A 24,835-nucleotide genomic window follows, 5' to 3' on the forward strand; every position below is an offset into this window, starting at 1 on the left:
GTCTTGAGGTAGACTGATTCCCGTTTTCTGAGAAACCACCATACCAATTTCCAGAGAGGTTGTACACCCCAGCAATGAAAGAGTGTTCCCCTTACTCCACATCCTCTCTAGAATAATCTATCAATCATTGGTGCTTTTGATCTTAGCCATTCTGACAGGTGTAAGTTGGTATCTCAGAGTCATTTTGATATACATTTCCCTGATGGCTAAGGATGTTGAACATTTCCTTAAGTGTCTTTCAGCCATTTTAGATTCTTCTGTTGAGAATTCTCTATTTAGATCTATATCCCATAAGACCCTAAGCAGCTGTGGAGAGGGTGCCTGAACTGGCCTTGCCCTGTAGTCAGATTGGTGACTATCTTAAATGTCATCATAGAACCTTCATCCAGCAACTGATGGCAGCAGATGCAGAGATCCACAGCAGAAAACGAGGCTGAGCTCCCAAAGTCCAGTCAAAGAGAGGGAAGAGCGATAATACAAGCAAAAGGGTCAATACCATGATGGGGATAGCCACCTAAACATCTTACTTGAGCTAATGGAAGCTCACTGACTCCCGTCTGACAGTGGGGGAACCATCATAGGACCAAACTAGACCCTCTGAATATGGTGACTGTTGATGACTCGGGCAGACTGTGGGGCCACTGGCAGTGCGACCAGGATGTCTCCCTACTGCGTATACTGGCCTTTTGGAACCCATTCTCTTTGGAAGGATACCTTGCTCAGCCTAGATATAGTGTGGAGGGCCTTTATCCTCAAAACAATGTGCTAGACTTTGGTGACTTCCCATGGGAAGCCTTACCCTCTCCAAGTAGTGGATGGGAGGTTTGGGGGGAAGAAGAAGGGAGTGGGAACTGGGATTGGTATGTAAAATGAGAAAAAAAGGTTTTTTTTTAAAAAAAATAAATTTTAAAAAAGAACCAATAAGTAAATAATAAATCGGGCCAGCAAAATGTCTCAGCCAGGAAGGGTGCTTGCAGCCGAGCCTGCCCACCTGAGTTCAGTCTTTCTAACCAACACGGTAAAAGGAGAGTCGATTCCTGTAAGTTGTCCTCTGACTTCCACCTTAGACTGTAGCACACATGCACCTACCGTGGCCACTCAATAAATAAACTTTTAAAAGATCATAAATAAATGAGCTTCTCGAAATCAAAGTTACAATAGTCAGACTTTAAATCTTAATAGAAGGGGTTAGCCGCAGAGACAAATGAAGACAGTCAGCTAGGAGACAAGCCAGGTAGCAAAAACTTAAAGGTCTGGGAACATTCCTTTTTGCCCCTCCCTTCCTCTCTCCATCTGGGGTGTATGTGTGCCGCGTTGCATGTGCTGTGTTTGGAAACCAGAGGGAAATGTTGGGTGTCCTGCCCCGTCACTCTCCACCTTATTGCTTGACAGGATCAGCCTGTCATTGAACCTGAAGCTCAGTGCAAAGTCTAGCATTCGGGAAGACAATACCTTTTGGTAGCTGAAAACATAAATTGTGGGTGCCAGGCATGGCGGCACATATCTGTAATCCCTGTATGTGGAAGTCAATAGTAGGGGGAATCTCCAGTTCCAGGCCAGCCTGGGCTAAATGGCAGTTCAAGGTCAGCCTGGGCTACAAGGAAAGACCAAAAGAGAGAGAGGGAGGAAGGGAGGGAGGGAGGGAGGGAGGGAGGGAGGGAGGGAGGGAGGGAGGGAAGGAAGGAAGGAAGGAAGGAAGGAAGGAAGGAAGGAAGGAAGGAAGGAAGGAAACAGTGCTGGCAAGATGGCTCAGTAGGTAAAGCCACTTGCTGACCTCAGTTTGATCCCCAGAAATCACATGATGGAAAGAGGGAACTGACTCTTACAAGTTGTCCCCTGACCTCTTCTCATGTGTCCATACCTACACACAGAAATAAATAAATAAATATGTAACTATAAATTAAAACGAAAAAGAGACTCTGGAATCGGGCGTGGGTTTTAAATGCCAAGGTCTAACCATCTCACTAGCTCTGACTTTGATCTTCTATTTAATCAGTAAGTATCGGATTCCCATAAGAGTACTGACCCCAGAATGAGATGCAGCCACTCCTGTATCTTAATCCGGAGTCTTTTATTGGCTTACTGCCAGAGAAAAGAGAACTTCCAAACAAAATCTGTCCTCTGCTTGCCTCTGCTCTGTACCTGACTTCATCTGTGCATTCATTCGTTCAGCAAATACATCTTGACACCAACCGTATGCTTTGTGTGTAGGATAAAACCAAAAAGTCCGTGCCACGTTAGCTTAGTGAACAGGGGAGGGGGTAAACAACAGCAGCGAGGGTGGCGCTGCTGGGCAGCATAAGCAATGCCCGCTCTGTTTCTAAAATAAGGGCGGTCTCTATACCGATGGTTCAGACACATGGTGGAGTACGGAGGGCATCCCCGGGTGTGCAATGCAGAGACAAAACACCCTTCACGGAAGGAGAGAGAAGTGGTGTTTCCAGAGGAGACCGTAGGCTTCTCCGAGAGCAGAAGGTGAAAAGAACACTCACCGAGGAGGCTGCGGATACAAAGGCATGGGGGCCTCATGGAATATAACAGAGCCTTAGAGTAAGGAGCAAGGTGAGGGAAAGTTAGGCCAACAAGATCTGGAGAGCAAATGATGAGAAAACCATCAGGGAGATCGTGGGGAGAGTGAACAAGAGCTACCAGCCGTGCAGGTTCATAGAGACTTAAATGCTCCATCTGATTTCTTGGAGAATTCCATGTGAAGACAAAGGAGTAAAACCAGCCCCTTTCAGCCCCAAGAGCCCCTGGAAGCCAAGCCAGCTGAGAAAGGCCTGTAAACCTGGGCCAGTCTGAAGCGCTGCCGGAAGAGGCGGAGGGCGGCAGCACATGCCTATCTTCCCAGCTGCTCGGTGGCCAAGCCAGAGGATCACATGTTCTAGGCCAACCTGAGCTACCTAGCTATCGCTGTCTCAGCAGCAACAACAACAAAACATGGGAACAAGAGGGATGAGGGGAGCAGCCAGAGATAAATTTACTGATTCTAAAACAGCCTTGCCAAGTTCTGCGTTATGGCTTGCAAAGGGAAGCATTTTATGCCCAGTGCCATGCTGGATATTCTGTGGTACCTCTTCCTCTTAACAGTCATGTGGATGACCTCATCCGTCTTACCTCATCTGTCTGCTGGCTTTATGAGTCCTCTACATGCTGATGACTCCCAAGTTTTTATCAAGCTCAGTCCTTTTTCCCACACTTCAGAGTCATTCACCCAGGACTTCCTTCCCTTGGCTGTGTTTTTGGCTTCTCACAGTTCACATATCTAGAACCAAGCTCCAGTATTCATAGCCCAGAATCTTTCTTACCTCAGAAAATACCAGCTCCATCCCCCCAGTCGCCTGAGTGAAAAGCCAGTGTATCACCTCTTTGACTCTGAAATAGAGCCATCAGCAAGTCCTGCTGGCTTTTTCTTAAGTACAGCACCCAGGTCCAGCCTTCTCCTGCCTCCAGACCATCAGCATCCCAGGTCCAGCCTCCTCCTGCCTCCAGACCATCAGCATCCCAGGTCCAGCCTCCTCCTGCCTCCAGACCATCAGCATCCCAAGTCCAGCCTCCTCCTGTCTCCAGACCATCAGCATCCCAGGTCCAGCCTTCTCTGGCCTCCAGGCCATCAGCATCCCAGGTCCAGCCTCCTCCGGCCTCCAGGCCATCAGCATCCCAGGTCCAGCCTCCTCCTGCCTACAGGCCATCAGCATCCCAGGTCCAGCCTCCTCCTGCCTACAGGCCATCAGCATCCCAGGTCCAGCCTTCTCCGGCCTCCAGGCCATCAGCATCCCAGGTCCAGCCTCCTCTGGCCTCCAGGCCATCACCTTATACAGACAGCCATCCTTGCACACCATGTTGGCTCTCCCAGCTGTTCTCTGCTCATATACTTGCTTCCCAGCATGCTCTAGTCAGCTTTCTGATGAACTTGAATGGAGGAAATGTTTGTTCTTGCTCATGGTTTTAGAGGTTTCTGGTCATGGCCATGTCCCTTTAGGCCTGTGATGAGAACACAACGGAGGTGGAGCAAGTGATCTAGTCATGTGCAGAGCATTGCCTCTGCTCAGACCCGCATCTGACCTCCCCTGCCCAGCCTGCCCAGCCGCTCTTCTTACGTTTCCCCTCACTCTGAACAACACAACGAGAAGAAAACCACCAACCCATTTTAGAAAGGCAGAGGATCAGAACAGATACTTTGTAAAAAAGATATGCAGATGGGGCCTGGAGAAAGGGCCCAGCTCTTAAGAGTGTTTGCTGCTCTCATAGAGAACCAGATTTTGGTTCCCAGCACCCATGCCAGGTACCTCACAACCACTCATAACTCCAGTGCCTGGGCCTCTGACAAGCTCTTCTGGACTCTACAGGCCAGGCACCTGTGCGCATGCACACCTACGCACACACTCATATGAATAAAACAAAACTTTTTTTAAAAAAAGACATACAGATATCAAATAAATATGTCAGTATATAAAAAGGTACTCACACTGTATGTCTCCAGTGCAGGGGATTTAAACAATGAGAGACTCACACACCTGTCAGAGTGGCCAAAATTAAATAAAAACAAACCCTGACAATTTTTAGTGCTGGCAAGGAAATCCTTACTTAGTACTAGCGATACCGCAGAACATTTTGTCCATGTTGGCAATGTTTTGCAGGACTTCCTACAGCCAAATATGGTCTAACCAGATGTGCTGACCACCATCCTTCAGGGTAGCATGACTAATAAAAACCTAGAGACAAGGGGGCTGGAGAGATGGCTTAGGAGTTAAGAGCACTGGCTGCTCTTCCAGAGGTTCTGAGTTCAATTCCCAGCAACCGCATGGTGGCTCACAACCATCTATAATAAAATCTGGTGGTCTCTTCTGGTGTGTAGACATACATGCAGGCAGAATGCTGTATACATAATAAATAAATCTTTAAAAAAAATCTAGAGATAAATATTGGGGTTCAACCTGAAGGTCAGAAAAGCAAAACAACCAGCCACTGGCTCTTACCTCTATCACAGTCTGAAATGGTGATCCTGCCTCCCAGAATCTCAGAATGAGACTGTCTGAGAGATGTCCCCTCCCATTTTATATTCCTCTTTAGTGCTGGGATTAAAGGTGTGTACCGCTACCACCTCGTTTCTGTTGCAAACTAGTGTGACCACTGGGATTAAAGGTGTCTGTCACCATTGCCTGGTCTGTAAGGCTGATCAGGGCAGCTCTTTTACTCTTTGATCTTCAGACAAACTTTATTTATTAAAATAGAAATGAAATATCACTACAGTCGTTACCCGAGTCAATTGAAAACATACATGCACACAAAATCTGCTTATGGGTATTTCTAGAGGTGATACCCATGGTTGTGACAAACCAGAAGCAAGATGAACAGCTACCACATCCAGACGGCAGAGTGGTCTTCAGCATGAAAAAGAAAGGGGCATCAGCCCTCACAGATGAGGAGGCTCCAGCCGTGACTCTTTGGGTAAAGAAGCCAGGCTGAAAGTTTCCATACTGTATGGTTCTAACTGTGTGACATTCCAGAAAAGACCAAACTATGGGTACTAGAAGGGCCCCAGTGACCCTAAGTGAGAGGGAAGAGAAAAATAAGTCTGTATTTGCCAAAACCCAGAGGACAGAGGTTCTCAGCCCGTGGGTCGTGACCCCTTGGGGGGTTTCATATCAGGTATGATATGAAATTAGTTATGAAGTAACAATGAAATAGTTTCATGGCTGGGGTCACCACAGCATGAGGAACCGTGTGGCAGCGTTAGGAAGGCCGAGCCACTGCCAAGAACCTCTTAACACAAAAAATGAAATGAACTACGGTAATATAAGATATCAGTAATGGGGGAAAGAGGGTGGTGCTCTATTTGCTTGGTTTTTCTGAAACTCTAAAATTATTCATAAAAAGAAAGTGCATAACCGGGCAGTGATGGCACACGCCTTTAATCCCAGCACTCAGGAGACAGAGACAGGCAGATCTCTGAGTTTGAGGCCAGCTTGGTCTACAGAGTGAGTTCCAGGACAGCCATGACTACACGGAGAAACCCTCTCTCAAAAAACAAACAATTTAAAAAGTGCAATAATCAGGTTGGGGTGTAGATTAGCAGGAGAGCATATGCTTACAATACAGGGGCCCGTGTATAAATCCAAGGGCTTTGGAATCAGAAGACTTTAGTATTAGTTCCTTTCTGTTGCTGTGATAAAACACCATGACCACGGCGCCTTTTAACAGAAAGAATTTAATGAGCTCCAGCTGCAGAGGGTTAGCATCCATGGCTGCAAAGCAAAGGCACGGCTCCAGGAACAGCTGAGAACACACATCCTCGTCTGTAAGCAGGAGCCAGAGAGGCCACTCCAGGAATGGCTGGAGTCTCTGAAACTTCAGAGCCCAGCCCCAGTGACACATCTCCTCCACCAGGCCACACCCAATCCTTCCCAAACAGTTCCACCAGCGGGGGGCCAAGTGTTCAAACATGTAGCTTATGGAGGCTGTACAAATTCAAACCACCACACTCTTTTTGTCTTACATAAATATGTTGCTTTATTTTTATAAATAAGCTTATCATGCAGTGAGAGCTAACTAAGAAGGAGGCTTTCTTAACCTCAAAACCTACCCCCTAGTGACCCCCCTCCCCCAACATGGTTACACCTGAGTCTTTCATTCCACCGGGGGGGGGGGGGGGGGGCAGAATTTAAACATGAGCCTATGGGAGCTATCCCATTTAAACCATCACATTCCACTCCTGGGGTCTCATGGGCTCCTGGCTATATCACAACACAGAATGCATTTAGTGCAACTTTAGAAGTCCCTAAAGTCTTTTCACCTCAGCACTGTTTGAAAGTCCAATGCTCAATGTTTCTCCTTAGTCTAAAGCAATCTCTTAATTGTAACCCCTTGTAAATTTAAAAAAAAAATCAAGTTACCTACTTCCAAAGTATAGTGGCACCAAATATATATTACCATTCCAAAGGGAAAGAGTCAGGGCATAGTGAGGAAACACTGGGCCGAAGCCAGACTGGCACCCAGCAGGGCAAACTCCACATCACTGCAGCCTTTCATTCCCATCGTCCTCCTGCTCCTGCCCAGTCGGATGTCTATATTTTCTTCTTTACAAAACGACGATGATATCCACCAGTCACATGGAGTAATAAAGAGTCAACAATAATGGAAAAGAAAGAAATCAAACTCAAGCTGCTGCCATTGCTCAGTGCTTGCCGACTGCATTCCTTCACCGTCTACTGTCTGCTGCCCGTAGTTCCCTTCTCTTCGTAACCGATGCTATCCCTTACAGCAGGCCTGCTCGCTTCTCTCCCGGGCTCATGCGTGTATCGCTCTGCTTATGAGTCCTCCCATGCAGACTACTGTCCTAGCAGCAGATCCGTGATCTGCTCACAGACTGCACAGCGTCCCTCACTCTTCTGCCTTGTCTATATCGGGTGCCCTGCTGAGAACACCCTTCTGCCCTCCCAAGTCCCTAGGATAAGTGCCTCACCTCCCTGCACCCTGTACATGTCTCTGCCTGTGCTGATCCTTTAAGGTTTTTTTGTTTTGTTTTGTTTTTGACTTATCTTCTTGCTTCTGGGTTATAAGCATTTTGAGGGCAGGATCCAGCATGGAAGCATCAGCCAAGAGTGTTGTACTTCTGAAGCAATTCTCCAGAGAACCTTGGGTGGAAGGGGGATGAACACACCCACTAAGGCCCCCCTACAAGCAGAGTGGTCTTTAAGAGCCCTCATTTTATTTACGAAGTTCCGTGCTCTATTCCATAGTACAAATGCGCTGCTCTGGTGTAGACTTCTCCATGAAGTTTATTTATTTAAGTGTATGAGTGTTTGTTTGCATGAACATATGTGCACCGCATTCATTCCTGGTACCGGAAGAGGTCAGAAGAGAGCGCTGCATCCCCTGGTACTGGAGTTACAGGTGATCGTGAGCCTTCACGTGGGTGCTAGGAATCAAACCTGGGTCCTCCAGATGAGCAACCGGTGCTCTTAACTGCTGAGCCATCTCTCTGGTCCTCTCAAGTATATTTATTACTCCAATAAATACGCCCGCTTTGAGAAGCCTGGACCTAGTGGGCCTAGGGTCTGGAAATGATAAGGACCTGCCTGACCTACTTAAGGAAACCAGACACAAGTCTTTTCTGTGAGTTTCTGTTGAGACTTAGCCCTTCTCTGGTGCTCACATAGATGCTGAGGTGCCTGTAGATGACAAGCCTGTGTATACAGATGTTGGTCTCTCAAGTAGAAGTTTGGAACTGGCAAGTGGCTTAGAGAGGAGAATTCAGGTCATAAAAGTGAAAGGAACTGTTATTTTCCTCCAAATTAGTATAACTCTGACCATCCAGGAGGAGCTACAAGTAGGGAAGGAAGAAGCTGATTGGTATTACAGCAGAGGCTGTGACTGACAGGCTACTTCCTTGGCGTCCTCTGTCCTACCTGCCAGCCCTCCTCCTCTAAGAGCCACAGAAACCACGCAGGAGAGCTTGTCACTTGAAGTCTAGTCTTCCCTCTTTAAGATGTGGCGGTGCCCAGCCTTTTCACGTGGCAGCAGACGCTGTCATCTACAAATGTGCTCGGCCACTTGTACAGCTCTCACGGGACGCCCATGCCCTGGGGCCACAGCTGAAACACACGTGTTCAAGGCCATGCTCTTTCTGCCAAAGAAATGGAGGGATGTGTAGTCAGGAGGCAGCTCAGGGGTTCTTGCAGAGGACTCAGGTTTGGGTCCCATCAACACTGGCACAACCGTCTGTCTGTAACTCCAGTTCCTGAGGATCCGACACCCTTTTCTGACCTCCAGGAGCACCAGACACACACATGCACAGATATGCATGTAGGCAAAACACTCATACAAATAAAATAAACTAATCTTTTAAAAAAATGTAATGAAAACAGCTGGGCTCGGGAGGTGGTTCAGCAGGTAAAGGCCCTTGTCACTAAGACTAATGACCTGAGTTCAGTGCCTGGGACTGACATTGAAGGAGGGCACTGGTTGCTGCAAGTTCTCCTCTGACCTCCACACAGGGAGCTCCCCCCCTCCCCATCTTGGAGTGGGGCTGCGTGCAAAGCCCCAGCTGCTGGAACAAAGCAGTTGCTGGGGCCGTTGAGATTGGGTGGGTGTTTTTGCCAAGTATCTGGGTGGTGGGTGGAAAAGCTGGATGTGTTGGGTTACTATCTAGTCACCACGCAGACCCTCCTCTCTCCGTTTGGCTTCAGGAACCTTTCTGGTCGTGTTGTCAGATACGGCGTTCGTGCAAAGATCCCCACCCTGTGGCGGGAAATGGGTGGCCCGGTGGTGACTCTGGCGCTGTGCCCTTTTGGAGCCTGTTTTACAGAAGCAGCGCAGGACCATTTGCTTCATCTGGTGACATCACTGCTCGGTGTTGTCCTTCCTGATGTCCTGGCTTCCAGTAACTCTCAGTTTGTCACTGCTCTGCTAACGATGGCCACAAATGCCGCTGTCACCCGGAACCCCGAGGAAAATATGAGTAGAAATGGGTTTTCTGGCTGTGTTCGGTTCATCGTGTGACATTGTGAGCGTGAACAGAACAACACATCTTCTAGCCGCATCTCCTGGCAGGGCTGCTTTCGAGGCTTCCACCAAGCTAGATTAGATCATAGATCTGCTGCCGGGCACTTGGCTCGCGCTCAGTGTGCTAATTCCCTTGCTCTTTTCACTACCACCCAGAAAGAGGGTGTGTTTATGTTTTTAAAGAATTGAAGTATAGAAACAAAACCGAGCTGGAGCCGTCGCAGCAGGCCCCTGCCGGAGCTCCTGGGAAAAATGTCTGTAGCGCACAGGCCGACACACAGGGAGGGCTCTGGGGAGCGTCGTCCCTGTCCAGGATGAAGACAGTGGCCAAGCCCCCACATGAGGTTAAACTGCAGTAATGTCAGCTTCAAAATCCCCAGTTAAACAGGAGCGCAGACAAAAGCTGTAGAGAGATCCATGTCTGCACAGTGACAGCCAGGGTGGGGTGGATTGACACCCACCACCTGTGTCTACTGGAAGAGACTGAGGACCGACAGCCCAGCACTCCTCACTCCCTGCAGAGGGCCTTGTTACTAGAGTTACAAGTTTGAGGGACAACAGTGGAAAAGACAGGGACTGTGCAGTCACTCTCTGATAGAGCTGGAACACTCACCAAGCACACAGGGTCTCTGACTCCACCCCTAACACCCGAGAGAGACAGACAGACAGGCAGGCAGACTGCCCTTAAAGAGAAGGTTCATCTGGATGCCTAAGGGGAGCTATGATGGCGTTGAGTTATTTTCTTACGTGAAGGCTGTTTTAGTGGGAAAATTCAAATGGAAATGTTTAATAATCAAATAAGATGACAAAAGCCAAGCAAAGCCACGGCTACCATTTCCCCGTCGCACGGTTGTCCCAGAAACAACTCTAGTCACTGGAGACACTGGTCTTCAGGAAGGAAGAGGAACTGAGAAGGCAGTGATGAGAAGTACTGTGCTGAGGGGCTCCCCCACTCCAGCTAGGGGCTTGGCTCTGCCTGAGCAGTCAGGTAGTGGATTGCGTGTTACACACTCAGGCTTCTCTCGTGACTAGTGTCCAGTCCTCTGTAAAATCGTTCTAGAAATTGGTCTATTGGTTACAGAACACCCATCTCTGATCTGTGGAGTCCTTGAGATTAACCCTCGAGCTTTTTGCCCCAGCCATCACCCCATCTCCCTTGCACGTGCACTGATTAGCATTGCAAGTCAAAGACTAATTGCTCTTGGTGCAATGGCTGGGTACTTCTTTATGTACTCTGTAACACATGTCCTGTGTTAAATGATCTAGGACTGGGCACATCTCCTACTTTTTATTGACATATGTTGATTGTACAAAATAATGAGTTTCCATTGTGATTTTTCTTACATGTGTATAATTTACTTTTATTATATTCAATCCCTCCCCTCTACTGTCCTCATCCCTTCCGGCCCCTTCTTCCCAAATTAGGACAGAAAACTGTTTTGGTGAATACCTGCTCACGCCTCGGTCTCTGCAGGCACTCGTACTTACATGTACATATTACATACATGCACACATGTTCCTAATTTTAAAAAAAATCTTACAGTTTAGTAACATGCCTCCAAATCATACAGCTTGCAAAACGACACGGCCAGGATAAAAATCCAAGCAGCGACTCCATTGCCCTTGGATTCTTGTTGAGTGAGTGAATGAGAGAAGGAATCGGAAGGAGGTGGACAGGAGCAGAGTTTGAAAACAAGTGAGCACCTGGATAAAAGTGTGCCCTGAGGCATGTGGGGACCATAGGCGGGAGGAGTTAGTTCGGTGGGTCAGGGTCAATCTCCCTTCTCCCACCCTCCCAAGAACATCGCCTCTGCAACTGCCCGATCTCTGAAGCATCGGGAGTTTTTCTCCTTTTGGTCAGTGTGTAAACATGCTGAAATACTTCTCGTCCTCAAAACAACAATAAAAACACATTGCCACCCTTACCTCACCTTCCCTCTAGCCGTTTCTGTCTCCCTTTGTAGCAAACTCCTCAAAATAGCCTCCCGTCTGACCCTAGTCACCCCTTGCTTCCTCGTAAGCCCAGTGGAATCTGAGTTGAGCGGCCACCAGTCCCACCGCCCCTGTACCCATAATCCCACCTACGCCCACTAGTGAAGCAGCTTCCAGGGAAGTCAGCAGTGGCCTGCATGTTGCCCGAGTCAGTACTCCAGCCCAGGTCTCGCCTGACCAGCCTACCCTATGTTTGACACCACTGCCCCCTGTGGGACTCATACTCTCTCTCCTGGATTTTGATGTTGTTGTTGTTGGAGACAGGCTCCCACTCTGTCACTCAGACTGGCATCAAGCTTGTGCCAGTCCTCCTGCCTCAGCCTCCTGGGAGCTGGGATTCTAGGCCTGAGCCACCTTGCCTGTCTTCTGGTTAGTTTCAGTTTTTGTCTTCACCTACTACTCCATCCTGGTGCTTCTGGCTGTCTCCTAGATGTTGATCTTTCCAAGGCACATGCCTGTCCAAAAGTAGCAATTCTCCCTTGCCATCGAATCCAGACGTGAGCCAGGTGTTCAGTCTGCCTCTGCCACCTTACTTTCCTTATGTGTGTATGTTGCCTGCGAAGACCCCCAGATGTTGACTTCTGCAGACATTAGTCAGCACGGCAACTCTCCCTTGTGTTGAATGCAGACATGAGTCCGGTGCCCAGCGCCTGGATGATCGTCTGCCTGCGTCTGCCACCTTCTGTGTCTCACCACACTTGTATGGTGTTTGAGAAGATGGCCAGCCCTCCACTTCTCACCAGATCCCAGGGATCCAAGTTCCCGCTGCATAAGAGGCTACGGGTGGGATTTTTCCGTTCCTTCACCCCCTTGTTGGCGGCCTCCATGGCAGCCTCTGCTTCCAGATGTAACCTTCCGTCCATTCACTGCCCAAGACTTGGCCTGGTTCCCTAAACTCGGCCCTTCTGAGCGAAGTCGGGGAGTGGACGTTGGGTTTTCGTTTGAGCCTGAAGAGCGTGCGGTTTGCACTCCTCACCCCAGGGGCTGGTTAGTCACGTTCGCAGCACAATGGGCACTCTTAGTGGAGGAAACGCCCCATCTTCCACAGTGAAATGCCAGCTGCAGAGCAGGAGAAGAACAAGGGCAGAATGATTTGATCAGACATCTGGGGACCCCCTGGCATTTGGAGTGGGTGCCTAGAGAAACTAACTGTTCTGGCCTGAGGGAGCCGGCGACCATTAATCTTGGTGGGTTGACCGCTGTCTGCCCCAGAGGTCCCAGCTTGCCGGATGACTCAGACTCCTCAACACTTCTCCTATTCTTCTCTCACTGGGACATTTGGGAGGCCATTTCTAAGGCATTTTGATTTGGTAATAATTGACATGCCCCGCTATGCCCTGGCTGGCTTTCTAAATGAATTGGCTGGCTTTCATCATCCCTGATACTGGCCCACCTTGCACACCTAGGAAAAGCAGACTCCTGCCTGCCCCTGCCTGTCTCCCACTTCCCCGCCCTCCATCTGGCCAGCAGGCTCTCCCCTCTGCCATGGATGACCCTAGCCTAGGAGCCTAGGCCCTCCTTCAGTCGCCTTCCACGAGCTGAGAGCACGAACTGGGGAGAGGGAAGATGCGACCAGAGGTTCATCTGTCGATCATTCTACAAGGCGCTGTGTCATGAATGGCAGCCGCCATCTGCCGTCCAACTTCTTTGTAAACGTTCTGGAATTCAGAAAGCCCACAGACACTTGGTACAAGTTGGACAACCCTGAGGGTAAGGGTTTTGGAGACACGGCATGAAGGCCAAAGTGCTATGTACACACTTTCAAAGAGTGGGGTGAGGCCTTCTTGACCCTCATTTCTACCCATATCCGGCCGCGGGAACTGCTCCTCCTGGTGCTGGGCTCCAGGCCAGCTTCTGTGACACGGCGCTGGTGGTGTCCCGTCAGTACTCCTGACACAGGGAAGACGCAGCTGCATGGTCGTGGGTCCGGCTCTTCATCTCTCTGAGCCCCAAGAGTCTGTGAGTGATGCACGCGGCACCCATTCCCAGGGCTGCTGGAGAGGAGGAACCGTTAGTCACCGTACTCCGTCCCGACGCTTCCAGTAAGCTCCGTAATTGCACTGACGTCTATATTTCATTTCCAAAAGACAGTTGTTTACATAGGAAAATGCGGGTTTTTTTTTCTCCTGTTCGAACCTTTAAGTTTGTTTTGTTTATCAAATAAAGTTTCAGCCCCTCACTCTGCGTTTGCATCTCATTGGCAGGGGAAGGCTTACAAATGTAGATCTCTAACACTCTGTGTATACTTATCAGGCAGTCCCTTACGTAAGGCCCCGGACTAGACCTCCATGGGTGAATTGGACTTGACACCCAGAGGATGAGGCAGCAACATTCCTGGCTGTCCAGCAGAGACACACACACCCACACTCCAATCCCTGCAGGGGCCCTGCTGAGGGCCAGCTTGCTGCTGAACCACACCCAGGGAAGCAGCTAGGCACCGGAGAATTGCCCAGCGTATGTGGGGGTGGGGGTGGGGAGACAAGGTTGGAAATCAAAACTGGCCGGTGACACAGCTGGTGGGCCTACAGTTCTGGGGTCCACGGGGTCATTTCCTGACGATGTCCTGATGTTTTTCAGACTGCTTGGGGGGGGGGGGCAGAACTGTGGTAGAGGGCTGTGGCTCCAGCACCACACTGAACACATCAGGATGTAGAAACCCGAGGCTGTAGGTTGATAGAGTTATAGTCTCACGGCCAAGACCAGGCCCGGACACAGCCCACAGGCAGGGCTTGCATCTACCCCGTAGCTTCTTCCTGAGATCCCCTTGTCTGCAGATCATAGCAAAGGGAGGCTGTCCGCATCATTTTGGTTCTCAAAAAAAAAAAAAAAAAAAGTACAGGGGTCTCTGCATGCGCATCTCTGTGCAAAGCGTGGGCAGAGGTCTGATCTTGAGAGCCGGTGCTTTAGTGGGAGACAGCTCTCCTGTGGTGGGGCAGGGCTGCTGGGGTGAGGGCAGGATAAGGATGGTGGGTAGGGAGGCTGCCAGAGCAGAGAGGGGCAGCTGGCTGTGGGTCAGGGAATCACTCCTGCAAAGCCAGCGTCTAAGTTTGGTTTTGAAGGGCCTGGTGGTCTCCACGAGGAGGACCAGGAGAATTTCAAAATGAATAGGCGAGCACGCGCAACTGAAAAATCAGCCAGGGGATTGATTCTTCGGTGGCTCGGTAACACACATTTGCTGTGTCTCTGTTCAGGGCACTGTGCATGGTCCCCACTGGGTGGATCAGAGTGGGTGGGGGCGGAGGGGATAAAGGCTGAGGAGACTGGGCACATCGGGACATGCCAGGAAGGTGCGAGGGCCCGTGCCTCCGGATGTGTCAAAGCCTTTGTAGTCATGTAGGCACTGGCTCATTGGTGGTCAAGCTTACTACAAAGGATCTGCACAACCGAGAGGGTTCCTTTTGTGGAGGCCATCGAGGGACCTTTTCTAGTGGGCTGTCTGATTCTCTTGGGAACTTGGTGGGTTTCATTCCTAAACCCTGATGTGGAAAGAGCCTGAAGTACCTATCTTCAGGAAGAGCGCTGGATTTCATTTTGGTCCCTCCGGCTCCTAGTGAATTGATAATCTACCCGCTGCTCTGGGCCCAGCAAGCTCTGACCTTCCTTCTCTCCCACAGGCCTGCCGAGCTAGCCACCAAGTACGCAAACTTTTCAGAGGGCGCTTGCAAGCCCGGCTACGCTTCAGCCCTGATGACTGCCATCTTCCCCAGGTAAGTGATTCTTTCCCACAATGCCTGGTCAGTGTGGGCTATGGCTCAGCCCTATGAAACATCTTAGGGGGCTTGGCCTCCTCCTGAGAAAATACGTTTGCTGTAAGCCCCCTCCTCTGTCCAGTGGTGCCAGGGGAAGGACTCTGCTTTTACGGGTCACACCCCACCCACTCTGCTTTTGCCACGTTCTACTTCCATCCGGCCTCTAAGAGTTGTGCCTGGCCTTGCAGTACCTTTAGAGGAGAGAGAGGAGGTAGAATCTGCATGGCTGGCCCCGGAAGCCAGGTGTTAAAGCATTGGTTAAACCAAGCTGGAGCATACTGCTGGCCTCAGGAAGACATATCCAAATAAAGCAGGAATGACGAATGCTTCCTGAAGCTGTCTGGATGTTAGCATCTTCTCTCTCTGTCCGTTTTGCATCTGGGGTGCCTGATCTCCCTGACTTCAGACTTGCCAAAAGAATGTGTGCCAGGTGTAGTCAGTTCTGTTTACCAAATGCCTTCATCAGGCCTCGATGTGGAATGGGGACCGAAGAGCTGAAATTGTCCTGCCTCATCTCTAAGTGCTGGAGATGTCAGTGTCATTTTGTTCTATAAAGAAAATGGTGGGAGCTGAAGAAAGGGCTTCTGGACACCGAGATGTGGCACTCGGCACACCAGAGTGCTGGGGGAGCTCTGCTTTCTGGGGGAAGGACTTGCCTCCCATCGTTAGAAGCCCAGGCTCAGGACATGCAGTTTGTTTTCACTGAGGGATGCTGAGAAGCAGCTGGTACCAAAGCAGATGCAGGATCTTGAGTGGGATATGCATTTTCTCACCCACTGTGAGCAGTCCCACCCAGCTCCCTGTGGAAAGCAGGGGCTACAGTTGCGTTGCTGGTGCTCACATTGGTTCTCAGTGCGGGCTCTGCCTTCTGAGCTGACCCCACTGCTGGCGTCCTCTGCCTGTAACTGAATCCTCCAGAGTGTGAGGCACTGTATTCTGTCTTACACAAGCTGCACAACTCCATCCCCTAGCCTAGACACTTGTGAGTTTCCCTTGATCTGAACATAGGTTTCTTCTGTTATTCTAATTGAAAGTAATACAAATCTGCATGTGTGCGTGTGTGTGTGTGTGTGTGTGTGTGTGTGTGTGTGTGTGTGTAGGCGGTGGTTGGGTGTGGCTCTCCATCCCTTCCCCAGGGACAGTCACTTTCACCACACATGGAAATATGTTTTATTGTTCTGTAGTTCACTTTTTACTCCTAAAAGCTATGTTACAGATTATTATATTACTATAATACAATAAAGTCCATCCTTTTTTTCATATGTTTTTATTTCTTTAGGGGATGTTGAGAACTAAAACCAATGTCTGCCCCTAAACTATATGCTCAGCACTCCATATCTTTGGTTTTTGTTTGTTTGTTTTGTTTTGTTTTTGAAACAAGGTCTTACTGTGTAGCCTTGGCTAGCCTGGAGCTTGCTGTATAGATCAGGCTGGCCTTGACTTCACAGAGATCCACCTACCTTTGCCTCCCAAGTGCTAAAACCCATATCATTTGTAAAATTATTATATAACATAATTATATCGACATATAATTTTGATAAAAAAAATATTCGTTGAAGTTTATGTACAATAAAATTTGCCCTTTGATGTCATTCTGAACTTTGACAAATGCGACCATGTGAGCACGGTAATCGGTAACACATCTCCCCCAGGATTCCCCACGCTACTTCCTGGAGAGCCCCTCTCTCACCCTCAGCCTCTGGCAAGCACTGGCCTACTTTCTATCCCTGTAGTGTTTCTAGAATGTCTTAGGCATGGAATCAGAGTGCGCAGCTTTCTGAGGGAGCGTCTCAAGTTTGGTGTGATGTATTCACAGTCCAAGCATCTGTTGTATACGCTGGTTGTCTGCTCCTTGTGGCTGCTGAGCAGTATTCCATAGCAGAGATGAGAGGCTTCTGTTCACACACAAGCATACGGTAATTCCAGTGTGAGGGCACTGGGGCGTGGCTTAAGGGGAGGGGAGAGCCATTAAAGCACTGAGTATGGGCTTTGTCTGGATACCTGTGTTCACCTTTCTAGACTTAGGAGCGCAGTGGCCAGGTCCAGTGGCTTACGTACAGCTCGTGTGTAAGAAACTGCTAAGCTGTCTTTCCGTGTGGTTGTACCAGTTTTGTGTCCCACCAGCTGTAGCTGACGGTCCCAGCTACTTAACGTCCTTCTCTGGGCCTGGGTGTGTGTCTGGGGAGGGGAGAGGAATGTTATTCTCTCCATGTCTTTACAGGGCAGGAATTTTTAATATTGATAGAGTCCAACTCATTACCCTTTTTTCTTTTATATATTAAACATTGGGTGTTGTATCTAAGAAATATTCTCAAACAAAAGGCCAGAAGTTTCTTTTTCTTGTTTTCTTCTAGAATTGTTGTGGGTTTAGCTCTTGAATTTAAGCCTCTGACCCTTTTAGAGTTTTGATTTGTATATGGTGGCATGTAAGAGCTTGGGATTTCTTTATTTGCATATAGGTGTTTGCTGGTTCCAAAATAGTGTTGGCAACTCCGACAACACACACATGTGCATACATACACATACATATGCACATACACATACATGCACGCGCATGCACTAAAGTCCCTTGATTTTGTTGAATTATTGAACATCACTGACATGTGCATTGCTATTTTGCTGATCTTTGTCTGCCCTTGTGCTAATGTCGCACTCGACTGGACGGTCCTGTCTTCTGTTACTAAGGACGGTTTTATTTCACCCTCTCAGGTCCCGTTGCCTCTCCTTTTTATTCCACTTACTGTTTATCGTATGTGAGGTGGGGCATGCCACAGCATGCATCGCGCGGTCAGAGGAAAACTCCCGAGCAGATTCTCTCCTTCCTCTTCTTTTTTTAAAAATTTATTTCTTTTTTTATTCATTTTACATTCCACCCCCAGTTCTCCCTCCCACCTCTCCTCCCACCCCCCTCGCCAACTAAGGCTTAAATTGCACATCAAACCCCACACACTAATAGTGGGAAACCAACATCCCACTCTCGCCAGACAGAAAATTGCCCTTCTACTCTTTTGTGGGTTCTGGGAGTGGAATCTGTGCTCTCACACTTTTACCCCCTGAGCCATCTCGCTGGCCTGGTGCTGCCTATTCTTTTATTTTTTTCTTGCCTTGCTGTATTCAGTGGACTCTTCAGTATGATGGTAAATAATATGATTATTACATTTTAACAGCTTGATCAGCTCACCCATCCCTGGAGGACGCAAAGTAGATATGACTGAAACTTTCTGTCCTCTGCTCACGTGATTGGTCCACTGAAGTCAGCCCCCATATATGAAGGGGTATATTTTTTTCTGCTCTTGAGCTCTTGCATGCATGGTGGGGTAACAAACAGCCCATCCTTGCTTTTAATATGCTAGTGTCTTCGTGTCTTCATATTTAAGAGGTTTCTTGTATACAGCACATAAGTTGAGCCTTGCTTTTTAATACAATATGATAATGTCTGCCTTTTAATGGAATATTGCTAAAGTTATATGCCGTTTATATGGAAGTCATCAATATGATTATGGTTAAATCTACTATGTTACCATTAGTTCCTATTTGTTTCTTTCATTTCATGCCTCCTTTTGGATTAATTACGTACTGTGATTTCATTTTACCCTCACACTACTAAGTTTAAGCTACAATATTCATAATTGTCAAAAGACAGAAACAATCCAAACACACATGTATACTTTTAATTTCTATTCCTTTGAGTCTTTTTTTATGTCTTCTGTCTCATTCTTTTTTTAAGTCCATGTTTCGTTTTATTTTTTATTTTATGTTCATTGGTATTTTGCCTGCATGTATGTCTGTGTGAGGGTGTCAGAAGCCCTGCAACAGGAGTTATAGGCAGTATGAGCTGCCTTGTGTGTGCTGGGAATTGAACTCATGGTCTCTGCAAGAACAGCCAGTGATCTTAACCGCTGAGCCTTATCTCCAGCCCACATCTCTGGTTTTTTCTGCTTAATGAGATTTTTGTAGTAGCTGTGTGATGACCTGAATAAGTATGGCTCCCATAGGCTCATTTTTAAGTGCTTGGCACCCAGTTTGTGGAGCTGTTTGGGAAGGATTTGGAGGTGCGGCTTCATTAGAGGAAGTATGTCACTGGAGGTGAGCTCTTGGGTTTCAGAACACCATCCATTCCCGGTTAACTGTCCCTCTCAGCCTCCTGCTTGTGGGTCAGAAGCCAGTTCTCAGCTACCGTCAGCACAGTGCTTGCTTGCTGCCGTGCTCTCTGCTCTGACAGTCATGGATCCCAACTCTCTGAAACTGTAAACCTTAAATGAACTCTTCTTCTGTAAGTTGCCTTGGTCATGGCGTCTTATCACAATAGAAAAGTAACCAAAGCCAGCTGCTTTAACATTCCCCTCTGATAATTCTGGAACAGTTTCTATTGATGTATACTTTTCTGGTTCTTTACCTGACAGATTTTATTGGACACAATAGGTTTTTATCCTGTGCTAGATCTTGCTGTATTCCTTTAAAAGGCTCTGGATTTTGGTGCATTTAATGAAGTTGCTTGGAAACAGTAGGGGCCCTCCCTACAGGCTTGCGTGAACAGTGTTAGGCAGGTCTTGAGCAGTCTTCCCTAGAACCATTTATCCTTCAGATGCTGTAGCCTCCTGAAAACACTGCTCAAAGACATCTGTCTTAGCAAGTAAGTCCACTCTTGTTGATGTATTCCGCTCAGCTTGTATGAACAGAAGCAGCTCCTAGTCTGGTGTGAGCACCTGATGTTTGTTTGTTTGCTTGCTTCCTCCCGGTGGCTTTCTTAGCCCCTGTGTCTCCTTCCCTGTGTGCTCAGATCAGTACTTGGCCAAAGATTTGGGAGGTGCCCTTGCAGATCTTCAGAGCTCTCTGTGCTGCTCTCTTGTCTAAAGCAGTCTGTCCTGTGAGATACAGGCTCTGTGGCCTTCCTAAGTGTTGGTGTGTTTGCTCACCTCAGAAAGACCTTCAAGCTCTGCTTAGATTCCCGTCCTCACTGAAGCTTGGGCACTGTCCCCACGCAGTGACCTAGGCCCTGTAGAGCTCACTGTATTTCTTCCTGAAGACCATTGTTTTATTTATTTTTCTAGTTATTGAGTTTGGAAGGTAAATCTTGTCCCTGTATTCCATGACAGCTAGAAGTAAATGTCCCCTCATTCTGTCTGTCTGTCTGTTTGTTTTGAAATAGGGTCTCATGTAGTATGGCTGACATAGAACTCATATGTAGCTGAGGCTGGCCTTGAACTCATTTAGTGTACCGGGATGGCAGGCATGTACCCCCTTCCCGATTCCTTTCATCTGTTTTTTTTTTTTTTAACATAGCATTACACTGGGTAGATGTTCCATATTTTAATTAAGCAGTTCCTTTTTGATGGACAGTTTCCAAGCTTCACTCTTTAAAATATTACCTTATGAATAACCTTTTTTGTACATCACTTCTCACACATTCAAGATTATGTAAAGTGCTATTTCCAGATCAAAGATTGTAAGCATTTTTAATTTTGGAAGTTACCTGTAAGTTGTCTTCTGTAGTGGCTCTTAAAGTTTGCCTGCATGTGTGTTGGTACCTGGTGACACTTTCTGTTTTAGTTACCTGTCCTGTTTCTGTGACAAAAGACCTGAGAAAGGCAACTGGAGGATAGAGTGTTTATTCTGCTTTGCAGTTGGAGAGAATGCAGCAGGCTTGGCAGGGGAGGCGTGGCAGGGGAGGCGTGGCAGGGGAGGCGTGGCAGCAGGAGTGTGAGCTGCTGGTCACATTGCATCTACTGTCAGGAAGCAGAGAGATGAATGTTAGTCTCAGCCCGCTTTCCCCTTGCTGTCCAGTCCTAGACCACGGTCCCTGGAACTGTATCACCCATTCAGAGCGGTCTGCAAGTCTCAGTTAACCAAGTCTGGATAACTCCCCCCTCCACACACACACACACACACACACACACACACACACACACAGAGAGAGAAAGAGATGCCCTGAGATTTGTTTCCACAGTAGCCTGAATTCCCTAGAGTTGACAGTCAAGACTGACCATCATGACATGTGCTGGCCTGTGCCTTTAATGCTAGCACAGGCAGTGGCAGGTAGCTCTCTGGAAGTGTGAGGTCAGTCTGAGCTACAGAGTGAGTTCCAGAACAATCAGGGCTAAGTAATGAGACTCTCTCAAAAGGAAAAAAGAAAATTCACCACCATACCTTCCTTTTACTTTTAATTTAACAACTTCTACTTAAAATATTAATCTATTAATTCTGGGTTTTGGTGTTAGGAATGAAGTTGGAGCTTAGGTTTCTTCCTATGTGAGTAACTAATATTTCTTGGTACTTTGACCAAGAACACTGTACAAATATAAGGCTTGGTTTATATTATAGCGTCAGTATTTTTTTTTAAACGTAGAGAAACAGTTTTATTTTACAAAAAATTCAAAACTTTACAGAAGTTGATTGGTTTTATCAATGTAATTTGTTTTTCTCAGCATAAATTGGTTTTAAATATAAATAAACTAAGAACATAGACATCAAACTGTGCCTTTATTCACTGACACAGGCACACCTCCAATAAGTCTATATAAATGAAAATGCATAAATATGTACAAAACACCTAAATAACAAGTCATATCAACCTTCACTCTCCAGGACCCTAGGTTTTATATGAGTATACTGGCAAATAAAAAAAATATCAGTGCACCTGCTTACATATGCATGCAAACCCCAGAAACCAAAGTGATATGAAATAGAACATTGGTGCTTACATGCATGACCATAAACACACAACATAGTCTAAAACAGAAATCCCTGAAACACAACAACGTGACATTTTCACCAGTGAGGCAGATTCAGTAGTAAACACAGAAATAAGATACCTGAAATGTCCGTGCTCTAGATAATAAAAGCAAAGACGCCAAGCAGGAAAGCCACCCACCCTCCTGCCGATGAAATTCTCGTGTTGAAAATGCAAAGACAGCTTCAAAGGCTCAATAGTGCAGGGCCATTGGTGGCAGCTTTTAGAATAAAGATTATTTGAAAATGGACTTGCCGAAAGCAGACAAACAGTCTGTAAACGATTCTTTTTCCTTTGAAGAGCCTGCTGCAGACTTGCTCGGCGCTGACTCGTGGGCCGCCGCTGCCGCCTCAAGCGCTGGCATTGGGTGCTGGTGGGAGCCTCAGGAAACAGTCTGAACCAACATCTTAGTCTCCACCAGCCCGCCTTCGAACTCCTGTCTGACCCAGAGGAAGCTTGAAAACCCAAAGACGCCAGATTTGTGTCATGGCTGGGCCAAGGGAACCTTGGCTAGCAATAGTGCTATTTTGTAGCCTATAATTTTCATAAAGGCATTTTTGATCCTGGCGATGCACTCCAGACATTTCCTAGAGATACTCCTGAGCTTTGTGTTCCAGCACTGTCTCTGTGGAGGTGGCCTCTGCCTTCGCAGAGAGCAGCTCTGCATGAGGGCCAGTATTTGCTACATTGTATTTTCTCCTTCTGTTGCAGATAGCTCTCAGCCTGGCTGCTGTTGTTCTTTTTTGCTATTGTCTGTCTGTCTCTCTTGGGTCTCTCTCTATGTAGTTCTGGCTGCCTTAGAGCTCTTTATGTAGACCACCCTGGCCTCAACTGCCCTCGTGTTCTTTGTGGATAAGTTGCCCAGGCACCAGAGGAGAGGAATGGACGTCATATGTGGCAGAGCCCCAGTCAAACCTAGTTCTGCCCTCTTCTGTAAATCAGATTAGCCCAGCTTCCATCCGGGAATCAGGCTGAAATATAGGATATACCAACTATCCAGCATCATCTCTTTTTTCCTTATTTTTTTCATGTACTATGTTTGATTTTCCCTCCCCAACTCCTGCCAGATCTTCTCTGCCTCCCCTCCCACCCAGATCCGTGCCCTTTCTTTCTCTTATTAGATAACAGACATCTAAAAAATAAAAATAATATAAAACCAAACTCAAGTAGGGCAAAACAAATAAAGAAAACAAGCAAAAAAAAAAGAAAAAGAGCCAAAAAAAAAAGAACAAGAAACATGTAGACACCGAGGTACATATGTTTGCACACACACAGAAATCCCATAAAAACACAGAACCAGAAACATAATACATACACAAAAGATCTGTCAGATTAAAAAAAAATTTTCAAAAATGCCATTGAGTTTATTTTGTGTTGGCAATCTACTGCTGGGAATGCAACCTGCCCTTACGGGTGATTTGTATGCCCAGGGAGACTCTTTTGGAGAAAACTGCTTTTCCCTTCACGAGCAGTTGTCAATTGGAGACAATTAGCTTCTGAGTAGGAGTGGAGCTTGTTCCTACCACCCCTGTCGGTGCTGGGCCCCCATCCGGCTTAGACCCATGCAGGCCCTGTGCATACTGCTGTAGTCTCTCTAAGTCTGTGTGCGCGTCCAGTCCTACTGTGTTTAAAAGGCCCCGTTTCCTGGGCATCCTCTGCCCTCTCTGGCACAGCGCTCTCTTGCATTCTCTTAGTGGAGAGCTGGAGAAAGGAGGTGACCCCGGCATCTTGCGGTGCACATTGTGTTGGAAAGACATGAGTGTTGGTCGGTGTCCTCAGGTCCTTGTGCCTTTCTCACGTCATAGGCTGTGTGAACTTGGAGAAGTCTGAGCATCGCCGCCCATGTTAGTTAAGACAGTGAGATCCGATGACATCTCCTGGGGCTAATATAAATGTTAGGTCTTTCCAGTAAGTTGAACCTTTAGCAAATGAATTCTGTTTACCAGTGATTTCCATTATATTTAGATGAGTTTGGGGTTTTTGTTCTTGCTGTTTTACTATTCAGGAAATACACATCTCAGAGTAGATCACAATAAATACTTTAAATGTTTCCAAACAGAGGTTTTCAATCTGTGGGTCATAACCCCTTTGGGGTTGCATATCAGCTATTTACAGTAAAATTCATAACAGCAGCAAAATTACAGTTATGAAGCAGCAACGAAATAATCTTAAGGTTGGCGGTCACCACAATATGAGGAACTGTATTAGAGGGTCGCAGCATTAGAAAGATTGAGAACTTCTGTAGGAAAAAATTTTAATTCATTTGAATGTGTCACTGAGAATCATACTTGATATTCCACATTCCTGGAAATCCTTTATTTATACATGTGAATAACTATATTTATTCATTTAATTTTTATGTGTATTTTATATTTGGCCTGCACGTATGTCTGTGTGAGGGAGTTGGATCCACTGGAACTTGAATTACAAACAGTTGTGAGCTGTCAAGTAGGTGCTGGGTCTTGAACCCTGGGCCTCTGGAAGAGCAATCAGTGCTCTTAACTGCTGAGTCATCTCTCAGCCTATGAGTAGCTCTTTTGCATACTGACAGAAGAAATGATTAAGTTCATTGAGTATCATACCTTTTAAAAATGAATTATTTATATTTGTGTGCCTGTGTATTTGCCTGAGGAAGCCAGAGGGGTATCAGCTCCCTGAAGGTCCAGGCAGTTGCTAGCTGCTTGATGTAGGTATTGGGAATTAAACTCAGGTCCTCTGCAAGAGCATATGTGCTCTTCCTTAACCACTGAACCATTTCTCCAGCCTGAGTACCATGTCTTTTATATGGTGGCCAGTTTGGCCACTCAGTATTGAGTGTCATCCCCAGGCAAAGAGTGAAAGGCACAGCTGCCAATGG

General features: G+C 47.3%; 1 protein-coding gene across 5 annotated transcripts in view; it reads left to right on the plus strand.

Annotated features, from left to right (window-relative positions):
• Positions 1 to 24,835, plus strand: part of St3gal3 (ST3 beta-galactoside alpha-2,3-sialyltransferase 3) — a 212,641-nt gene that overhangs the window by 118,049 nt on the left and 69,757 nt on the right. For all 5 annotated transcript variants that reach the window (XM_050161339.1, XM_050161335.1, XM_050161338.1 and 2 more), the window contains one exon: positions 15,114 to 15,206. In XM_050161339.1, the coding sequence (XP_050017296.1) occupies positions 15,114 to 15,206 (93 nt within the window). The remainder of the gene's footprint in view (positions 1 to 15,113; positions 15,207 to 24,835) is intronic.

The sequence above is a fragment of the Alexandromys fortis genome, unplaced genomic scaffold, assembly GCF_014885135.2.
Source record: "Alexandromys fortis isolate MF-2015 unplaced genomic scaffold, M_Fortis_MF-2015_v1.1 scaffold_122, whole genome shotgun sequence".
Lineage (NCBI taxonomy): Eukaryota > Metazoa > Chordata > Mammalia > Rodentia > Cricetidae > Alexandromys > Alexandromys fortis.